The 11,212-nt window shown below is 40.6% G+C and overlaps 1 protein-coding gene across 7 annotated transcripts in view; it reads right to left on the bottom strand.

The window, feature by feature from the left end:
• LOC106612426 (rho guanine nucleotide exchange factor 12) overlaps positions 1-11,212 on the bottom strand; it is an 89,037-nt gene that overhangs the window by 36,963 nt on the left and 40,862 nt on the right. For 3 of the 7 annotated variants that reach the window (XM_045724341.2, XM_045724340.2, XM_045724343.2), the window contains 3 exons: positions 10,828-10,922; positions 1,278-1,334; positions 120-218 (listed from right to left, as the gene is read on the bottom strand). In XM_045724341.2, coding sequence (XP_045580297.1) covers positions 120-218; positions 1,278-1,334; positions 10,828-10,922 — 251 coding nt within the window. The remainder of the gene's footprint in view (positions 1-119; positions 219-1,277; positions 1,335-10,827; positions 10,923-11,212) is intronic. The other 4 variants (XM_045724345.2, XM_045724347.2, XM_045724342.2 and 1 more) reach the window with 3 other exon arrangements.

The following is an 11,212-nucleotide window of genomic DNA, read 5'->3' as shown; positions in this document are numbered from 1 at the left end:
GTCTTGTGCTAAAGTTTGGCCCTGAGACCGGGTACATACATAAAAAAAACTATTGAGGATGGAAAGTAGCGAAGGCAAAGACCACGGCTATTTCCATTGTGGGGGTGAGTTGACCTTACCCTCTTTGACGAGCTGCACAAACACAGGGTTGTCTCCGCTCACCGTCAGCCCAAAGCCATTCTCATCTTTCTGAATGATCACACATCGCTGGACAAGCCCTTTGCAGGACAGAGAGAGAACAATGATGTCACATACAGGGCCTCACATTCAGTTCAACGCAGGCCAGTTTTGTAGGTGAACTCAGACACACAGTAGTTTCCTGTGAAGGGGAGGTAGCAGGCCTAAAGAACAACACTGGGAACCGAGGGTGAAGGATTCAAACTAAGACTACTACTACACTCATTGGTCACTGTAACGGTTATGGTCAAATAAGTGCAAGTTATTGAAGTCTGTAGGCTAATCTACACACATCTGTTAGCAAGTGGAGAGTTAGTGGAAGAGTATGTAGTGTGTTGTGATGTCAAAGCACTGCAATCAAAACCACACAAAATCATTGAAACAAAAAGGGCACACACACACAGGCACGCACACAAACATACGTGCACGCACACTTGACCCCCCCAAGACCTATTGTACTGCAATAAGTTAGTAATCGACTGGGATGGACAGGGTCAGTGAGTGGAAAACTGGTACTGTGTACTCCTTGAGTTTCTCCAAAAGGCAGGCTGTGGAACTGTTGAGTACTGGCTGGGTCTTGTAGGGGAGAACAATGACATTCACACAGCACCACACACAAACTGCTGATTCACTGTCATGACATGATTTCATGAGTGACTTAAGTCTAAATTAGGCCTACACCTCCCACTTTTGCGCCACCCGCACAGTCCACCAAAACAAAAACACTACTAGCTGGCCCTTAAACCTTCTTTTATTATTGTTGTGACAAAGGCATTGCAGCCAATGCAGTGTGCGTACACCCAAGCAGGGGGGGCAGTGCTCTGAGTTGTGTGGGTGGGACATTTGGTCAGGGGTATAGCTGAGACGGACGGGAGGGTGGGAGCAAAACGAAAGAGAGGCTGGGCCAGGCGAGAGAGGCAAGATCCAAGCCCTGGGCTGGGGGAAGGGTTGGGGGTCGGTAGGAGCAGAGGGGGTCAGAGGGAGAGAGAGTGAGAGAAACAGCACTAACAGTGTCAGCCAGCCAGCCTACAGGCAGGCAGCTAGCTAGCCTACAGGCAGGCAGCTAGCTAGCCTAGTAACACCAACCAGGAGCAGCTTACCACAGGACTCGGGCTTTCCCTCCGCTAGAACACAGTCACTCTTCTGCACCAGAACGTCTGGCCCACCAGAACCCAGGCGGGGGAGGCAGAGCAACACAACACCCACCAGAACAACAACCAGTGCAAAAAGAAAAAAGAGACAAATCAAAACAAAACAAAATTATAGGAGAAAAGATGGGGACAGAGAAATCAAATAAAACATTAGCAAATAAACAATGGGATAGAATGACAGGAGAGTAGCTGTCTGCAAATGAAGTAGATATCTAAGGCATAATGTTTGACTAAGCCTATATGTTTTAATTACACCAGTTGAAATGTAGGCCTATCACAGTGGTTAGGATTAGTACCAAATTTTAAAACAGCATAGATCGTTATCAATAAAATGTCACAATACAGTGCAGAGCGTTCCACGAAACCATAGACAACAAGCCTTTTTGATGGGATCGTTTAATAAATGTTAACTATTTGGTTGTAATACCATGGCCTCTTGAAGAGCATAGTCAGAACTACACATTTCCCATTATTCCTTATTAGCTCTATCAGAGTTATACAGTAAGTAACTGCCTGTTGTTCATGATCAGTAAACATCAATTGATCATGCAATTTCAGTTATGTGAGGGTAGCCTATCCATTTGGCATGTAGCTAGCTAAGCAAACAACGTGCAATTTAGCTTGCTTCAGAGATTAGGCTTTTGGAAAGAGCTCGCAAGTTCTTGTCAAGTTGTCAGTTGGAATACTGTCATCACCACTACAGATGGTAAGCAAATCAAACAATATTTGGATATAGTTTATCCCTTGAAGGTTTGCTTGTTAAATTTGCCATTTTGACATGATCTGTTACTAGCTAGGTAGCCAATTTGACGTGGTCCGTCAATCAACGTAACCTACCATGTCTGTCTGCAGCAATCGTGATTAAAACACTTAAAAACAATGTTGAAAACGGGATGTTAGGTAACGTCACTAGGTAGACCTACATTGGTTGAATTTTTTTAATACAAAATAATTAAATTAGGTCTACTTAGACAACATTATCAGCTAACAGTGCTTTGGCAAATGCGCTCTTCTGCTGCTTGATAAAGGATGGGAAATTAACCTAAACCACTCATACTTGTCAGGTATAGTTGTTTTATTTCAGTGAAATATCCAATTAAATGGTGGCCAATATTGAGAGATATCGTGATGCTACCCTTTACGTATCTCAAAATTCAAAAAGGCACTCGCACATCTGAGCCATCTTTGTTGCAGGTGCATGGTAACAGTTGAATAAGATGAGAAAAGAAACCGGCACACTGCTCTTTAATAAGCTTTAGGACTCGGCCTCGAGGTCTTCGTCAGAGCCCTCACTTATCTAAAAAATAATATGATCAACTGATGTTTACTGATCATGAAAAGCATGCAGTTGCTTGCTGTATAACTCTGATGAGAGCTAAAATGTGCGCAATTGTTTTGCATGGATAATCAGAAATGTGTCGTTCCGACTATGCTCTTCAAGAGGTGATGATACTACAACCAAATAGTTAACATTTATTTAACAATCCCTTGAAAACGGCATGCAGTTATAAATGGTTTTAGCAGAGCTGGGAGTCCCCTCGCCCCCCAGCAGGCAAATCGAATAGCTCTGCACCTTATGACGTTTTATTGATGACGACCTATACATAATTGTAAAAGTAATTGCTTTCATGATATTTCAAGGATGCGTACATCAAATGTAGCTAGTATCTGGGAATTTCCATGCAAAAGGACCCATGAGCACCAACAACCTAAGATAATACATTTTTGTGATCTAAGACATCTAACAGAAAGTCTTAAAAGCTTTTAGAAATACATCAAAACATAATTTTGAAATAAAGACTCGTTCCAAATAATAGCAACACTTAGATTTAGTTTGAGAAATTATTTGCCTTCGATAAGTTTAAGAAACATTGCCTTGTGCCTTAAAATTCCATTACCAAAATAACACATATCTTTAAGATATTTTCTAATTTCTTTCCCTCATGGGGGGGAAGATAATACAAGTGCATAGAAGTAACAAGGTAGACCTACAAATTAGTGTTTTTACTAATATCAAGTTTATGAATTATTATTAAGTGATTAAAACTGAATTTTGTTACCAAATCGGTAATGGAAATAAAGAAAAATCTGTAACGGAATAACTGCAAATGAATTGGCTACAATAGGAAATTGTAGTAGTCACAAACCACAGTTGGGTCAGCTGCTACTATCCTCGCTTCCACTGGCATACTGCTACAGTGGGGGGAAAAAGTATTTGATCCCCTGCTGATTTTGTATGTTTGCCCACTGATAAAGAAAGGATCAGTCTATAATTTGAATGGTAGGTTTATTTGAACAGTGAGAGACAGAATAACAACAAAAATATCCAGAAAAACGCATGTCAAAAATGTTATGAATTGATTTGCATTTTAATGAGGGAAATAAGTATTTGACCACCTCCCAATCATAAAGATTTCTGGCACCCGGGTGTCTTTTATACAGGTAACGAGCTGAGATTAGGAGCACACTCTTAAAGGGAGTGCTCCTAACCGCAGCTTGTTACCTGTAAGAAAAAGACATGTCCACAGAAGCAATCAATCAGATTCCAAACTCTCCACCATGGCCAAGACCAAAAAGCTCTCCAAGGATGTCAGGGACAAGATTGTAGACCTACACAAGGCTGGAATGGGCTACAAGACCATCGCCAAGCAGCTTGGTGAGAAGGTGACAACATTTGGTGCGATTATTCGCAAATGGAAGAAACAAAAAAGAACTGTCAATATCCCTCGGCCTGTGGCTCCATGCAAGATCTCACCTCGTGGGGTTGCAATAATCATGAGACCGGTGAGGAATCAGCCCAGAACTACACGGGAGGATCTTGTCAATGATCTCAAGGCAGCTGGGACCATTGTCACCAAGAAAACAATTGGTAACACACTACGCCATGAAGGACTGAAATCCTGCAGCGCCCGCAAGGTCCCCCTGCTCAAGAATCACCATCCCCACCGTCAAACATGGAGGTGGAAACATTATGCTTTGGGGGGTGTTTTTCTGCTCAGGGGACAGGACAACTTCACCGCATCATTTGACGGGGCCATGTACTGTCAAATGACAATGACCCAAAACGCACGGCCAAGGCAACAAAGGAGTGGCTCAAGAAAAAGCACATTAAGGTGCTGGAGTGGCCTAGCCAGTCTCCAGACCTTAATCCCATAGAAAATCTGTGGAGGGAGCTGAAGGTTCGAGTTGCCAAACGTCAGCCTCGAAACCTTAATGACTTGGAGAAGATCTGCAAAGAGGAGTGGGACAAAATCCCTCCTGAGATGTGTGCAAACCTGGTGGCCAACTACAAGAAACGTCTGACCTCTGATTGCCAACAAGGGTTTTGCAGAGGGGTCAAATAATTATTTCCCTCATTAAAATGCAAATCATTTTATAACATTTTTGACATGCGTTTTTTTGTTGTTATTCATGTCTCTCACGGTTCATATAAACCTACCATTAAAATTATAGACTGATAATTTCTTTGTAAGTGGGCAAAGGTACAAAATCAGCAGGGGATCAAATACTTTTTCCCCCCACTGTATGTTCAGCTCATAACTGCTATATTTCCCTTTCGGTCATCTGGTGGTGAAAACAAGACTGTGAAAACAGTTTGAACAACCCATCCCCCTCTCTCTGCCGCCCTCTCTCCAGTTAACGTCACCTCTTCCGGCTTTTACTGACACCTACCACTTAGCCTCTTTCCATTGCTTAAGTGCGCAGCGCCCCTCAGCACTTGCTCAATAAACCACATTTTAAAATGTAACATTGATAGTCGGGAAATATTCCAAAAGTATGAAAGGCTGCTTATGTGCTCCCGGTCCTTAAAAGTTGGGGACACCAGTGTTCTTGATAACCTATAAATGGGATGAATGTTATCTTGCCTAGCTAAGATTCTTGAATCTTTGGTAAATGTACAACTTTGTTCCTTTTTATCTGAGAATTGTATTCTGAATGTACAATCAAGGTTTAGACCAGGGCACAGTACTATTACTGCAACCACTGTTGTAAATAAAATGGTCAATGTTTTAGATGCCAAAATCAATTGTGTTGCCTTGTTTGTGGACTTGTCAAAGGTTTTGACACAGTTGATCATTCTATACAAGTTGTCCTCAATAGGCCTGGGCACTGTATGTGGTTTGAGAAAAATCTCAGAAATAGAACCTATTGTGACAGAAGGGGTCAAATCTGAATTCCTTGAAGTGAATAAAAGGGGTACCCCGGGGTTCGATTCTGGGGCCACCATTGTTTAAACTGTATATGAATAACTTTGGAAATACTGCGAAAAATATATACATTCTTATGCTGATACAGTATTGTACTCTGTTGCGCCATCAGAAAATATTAGAAATGAAGTTGTCCAGGCCACGTTTATGTCTGTTTTAGATTACGGGGATATAATATACAGTGACTTCGGGAAAATATTCAGACCCCTTCACTTTTTCCACATTGTTACATCCTTATTCTAAAATGGATTAAATAAAATAAAGTCCTCATCGATCTATACACAATACCCCATAATGAAAGGAAAAACCGGTTTTTAGACATTTTTGCAAATGTATTAAAAATAAAACAGAAATACCTTATTTACATAAGTATTCAGACCCTTTGCAATGAGACTCAAAATTAAGCTTAGGTTCAAACTGTTTCCATTGATCATCCTTGAGATGTTTCTACAACTTGATTGGAGGCCACCTGTGGTAAATTCAAATGATTGGACATGATTTGGAAAGAAACACACCCCTCTATATAAGGCCTCACAGTGTATGTTAGAGCAAAAACCAAGCCATGGGGTCGAAGGAATTGTCCGTAGAGCTCCGAGACAGGATAGTGTCGAGTCACAGATCTTGGGAAGGGTAACAAAAGATCTCTGCTGCATTGAAGGTCCCCAAGAACACAGTGGCCTCCTTCATTCTTAAAATAGAAGAAGTTAGGAACCACCAAGACTCTTCCTAGACCTGGCAGCCCGGGAAAACTGAGCAATCGAAGGAGAAGGGCCTTGTCAGGGAGGTGACCAAGAACCCGATGGTCATTGTGACAGAGCTTCAGAGTTCCTCAGTGGAGATGGGAGGACCTTCCAGAAGGACAACCATCTCGGCAGCACTCCACCAATCAGGCCTTTATGGTAGAGTGACCAGACAGAAGCCCCTCCTCAGTAAAAGGCACATGACAGCCCGCTTGGAGATTGCCAAAAGGCATCATCAAACCTGGCATCATCCCTACGGTAAAGCATAATGGTGGCAGCATCCTGCTGTGGAGATGTTTTTCAACGGCAGGGACTGGGAGACTAGTCAGGACCGAGGGAAAGATGAGCGAAGCAAAGTAAAGAGAGATCCTAGATGAAACCTGCTCCAGAGCGCTCAGGACCTCACTGGGGCAAAGGTTCATCTTCCAACAGGGCAACAACCCTAAGCACACAGCCAAGACAACACAGGAATGGCTTCAAGTCTTCGAATGTCCTTGAGTGGCCCAGCCAGAGCCCAAACCCGATCGAACATCTCTGGAGAGACCTGAAAATAGCTGTGCAGCGTCGCTCCCCATCCAACCTGACAGAGCTTGAGAGGATCTGCAGAGAATAATGGGAGAAACTCCCCAAATACAGGTGTGCCAAGCTTGTAGCGTCATACCCAAGACTGTAATTGCTGCTTCAACAAAGTAGTGAGTAAAGGGTCTGAATACTTATGTAAATGTATATCAGGATTTTAGAAATAAAAAAAACTGATTTTGCTTTGACTTTATGGGGTATTGTTTGTAGATTGATGAGGGGAAAAAAACAATTTAACCAATTCTAGAATAAAGCTGTAACGTAACATAATGTAGAAAAAGTCAAGGGGACTGAATACTTTCTGAACGCACCGCACATGCATGCAGCAGCTTCCACAAACCTCTAGATGCTGTTTTCCATTGTGCACTTAGATGAATTACTAGTGATAATTGTAGAACTCACGACTGCGTATTGTATCAAAAAGTGGATTGGGCCTCTGTATGTAAGAGAGCAGCGTTCCCTTGTGTTTATTTACAAAGCGCTCGGACACAAAGTTCCGATGTATCTGACGACACTCGTCAAGGTCAAAACAATAGAATACAAGAACACAATATTAGACTGTGCTCGAGGTTCCAAGGGTGGCTTCTGATTTAGGGAGAGTTGCTTTTGCTTTTTATGGTCCACAGATGTGGAATGTGTTGCAAAGGCGGCTCAGACTTGAACGCATGCTGCCCTGAAGGGAATTTAACACATTAGTGGGGAATGCTCTGAAGATTGTGTTTGTGTTTTAGAATTTAGTATTTTATTGTGTTTTGTATTGATGTGTGTTTGTATTGTGCAGGGCTCATTTGAAAAAGAGAACTGGTCTCAATTTGACACCCTGTTAAAATAAAAGGTTTATATTAATACATTTACTGTAATAAGCATCCTCACCCACTGAGCACCGAACGTCATCGGACATCCACGGACATTGAAAAGTAGTTGAAATTTGGCCAGTCCGCATTGGCCAGACCAAATCCTGAACCAATTATAGAAGTCTATGTTCCACATGTTTAGACAGCACAGTAGAGCACAGTAATGAAAAGTAGACTACAGTACTGTACAGTAGAAACACTAGAGCAGAGTACAGTATAATATACGTTTTCTTACTCTACTGGACATATCTACTTTACGGTACTGAACTCCACTGCTGCAGGAGGTCCTCAAAATATAAATAAAACAATTACATACCTACAGTAGAAAATAAAAATGTTCTTTCTAATGGAGTTAACTTTATTTCTCAACTCCTAAAATTGAGCAAATTACACTCACTTGAGTATCTAACATAGGATTTGAAAAAGCATCTGCTAATATGCTACTAGTGCAGCAAGTGCTGCTGGCTAGCTGACTAAACTCAACTCCATAGGGAGTTTAGTCAGCTTCTGATAGTGACCAGGCTTTGCGGAATTCAGCTCGGACTTAATTGATTAGCCTAAGGTCAATACAAAAAAAATCATTATGAAACGCTTACCTTGCATCTATGTTTGTCCTCTGTAGTTAGCTGCTGGTAAGCTTCTTGACATGGCTAACCTTTGTTTAACCAGCTAAGCTGCTCTCTACTCTAGCTTTCTAGGCAATAGGCTGTGTTAGTTTCCACTTCCTCTTCCAATTATAATGTGGGGAGGTCAAAATAATGAAAAATTATCTACCAAATCCATGCAATTTAAAATGTTGATTATTACTTATTTGCCATTATCATTCACCTTCTAACCTATGATGTGGGTCCCTGGGTCACCGGTTTGCCTGGAAGGGGGTCCCAGGGCAAGAAAAGATTGAAGACCCCTGCTGTAGTGTTCTCTAATGTGCTTTGCTGTGATGTCCAAACTTGTGGAACAGAGGTCTATGATTGGATCAGATTTGGTCTGGTCCAACCAAATGTGGCTTTGTTTGGGGGCGGAGCACATTAGAATAGCCAGTGTGTAGAATAATACCCAAATATGCAAAAGGTTATTGCATATTTCTAACTATGTGTACCCATTCAGTATACATCACCATGGAGACAATTATATTCATAATTATGCATTTCTGTATAGTACAGATCAGGGACGCATGATGTAATTGCGTAACCGTAATTCTGTAAACAGGTAAATCTACTTCACCTACTGTAATTCAATAACCATAATGTTTTTTCAAATTCAGTGCTTCATGTCATAGGTGACACCCCTGTCTTTCTGCAGACATCTTTGAATCTTAATTCAGAGAAGATATTGAATAAAGTTTTTGCATAACTGAGGGAGTTTTTACTGTAATTCTTTTAACTAACTTTGCATCTGCACTGTTCTTCCAGTAAATGTGTTTTTGTGAAATGTAAGTTGTTCAAAGTAATCATTGTGCATAGAGTTGTATGGTTTGTTAAACTTTGAAATCAATGGATTTTGTTCAGCATACATTTTATAGATTCAAAGTGGAATGCCATTAATATGGAATTGCCCATCTAGACTCATTACAAGTTGTGATCAGAGACAGTGTCTTGCAAAAGTATTCATACCCTGTATGAATACTTTCTTCACATTTCATTGTGTTAGAAAAAGCTGAATACTTATGCACTGACTATATTTTAGTTATTTTATTCCTATTAATCTTTTTTTTTGTTTTTAAATCTTCCACTTTGACAGAGCATTTTGTGTAGATTGTTGACAAGAAATATAATTAACTAAATTTTAATCCCACTTTGTAACAAAATGTGAAGAAATCCAAGGGGTATAAATACTTTTGCAAGGCACTATAAAGGAGATAGCTTGGCTATGAGCGCCATTTTCGAAGTGCAAAATTTACCATAATAAACCTCAATTTGGCAGAGTGATTTTATTTGAAACCTTTCTTCAACAATGTGTGTTATAAAGAGCCGACTATTTATGCATTGCTCAGTTTACTAAACTCTAGTTAAATAATCACCCCATCAAATTTAATCTTTCTGGGATTACAGTATTTTTTGCTCTACGAAAAAGATATGCCTCTGCTTGTAATGACAGACTGACAATAGAGCGTTAAAATGATAGTATTCCATCCAAATCCAAGTCAAATTTGAAGTACACTCTGTTATTGTTAACCATTAACATGCCGGTGAAAGAATATGTCTTGAGACAAGCACTGAGACAATTGACTTGAACCCAAAAAAACAGCCACTCCATTTAGAAATCATGATCATGTTAAAGAAAGATGGTGTTAAAAACTATTTGGGGATATGATCGTTAGGAAATAGGAATCATGAAACACAAAAAGGCGAGCCAAAAAGGTGAAATATAGAGAGTAAGAGACGTGGACATGCAACAGGGGTAAAGAAAAGTCTATCAAAGTCAGATCTGAATAAAACCTCATCCAACCTCTCATCTTTTGATAATATTACTCTACTAAAGATCGGAAGACATTGCTTGCTGCTTCTCTATGTAACTGTGCTTTAGGCTGAAGGAATGCGACTAGAGTTTGGGCCTAAACATAAGAAGAAAGTCAACTGAAGTGATACAGACAATCATTCTGAGACCAGTCTTGTGTAACCTCTTGCCGAACACGTCCGTGTTCAATGTGTCATTCTGAGATAAGCTGGAGGACACAAGGATTCTATCTTTAAAATCGCCCTGATTGTTTGATGAGTATCAAGAGAGCTGGTGACTAGTCATCATACCCAAACATCATTTGTGCCTTTTCTCTTATATGCCCATATTTCAATAGTGAACAAAAAGGTTGGCTGGTATTTTTTCACTGGGCATTAAGGTCACCAACCAGCTTTGAACATGTTGAATGAATAATGCATTCATTTGTGCACAATAACACTGAACAGAAGAAGTGGATTGTGCACAACAAAGATCTGCTATTAAATCAGATAGAGCGAGACTTCTCGCAAGACCCTTAAAGATTCAGAAATGCAGGTGCAGATCAGAGAAAGAAACAGTGGCTATATTTTCCACACAGTGAACATACAGCATAGTGCATAGCATACACCATGGATTCACACCATCCCATCATGCTGCTTGAACCATTCATCTGTGCGTTTACCTGTAGGGTCAAACTCAAGTGAAGCGGAGACTGCCGGTTTATCACTTTTGGGTTTCTTGTCAGGGGGGTGGTCTTTACTGAGAATGCTACTGCTTCTGAAAAGAGAGAGCTTTGTAAAAACAAGGAAACATCTGAAAAATGTAAACAAAAGTTAACCTTATGAGCATTGGAGGAGCACCACCACTCAGCTATCGAAGAACAATATTTAATTTGTGAGCAGCTACTAGGCCTACAACACTGACTAGAGGTCGACCGATTAATCGGAATGGCCGATTAATTTGGGCCGATTTCAAGTTTTCATAACAGTGTTTTTGGCCACCGATTTGCCGATTATTATTATTATTATTTTAATAATATTTTTTTAACTAGGCAAGTCAGTTAAGAA

The sequence above is a fragment of the Salmo salar genome, chromosome 09 (genome assembly GCF_965601325.2).
Source record: "Salmo salar chromosome 09, fSalSal1, whole genome shotgun sequence".
Classification (NCBI taxonomy): Eukaryota; Metazoa; Chordata; class Actinopteri; order Salmoniformes; family Salmonidae; genus Salmo; species Salmo salar.
The sequence above is the reverse complement of the archived record's forward strand: the minus strand, read 5'-3'. Positions and strand labels throughout refer to the sequence as shown.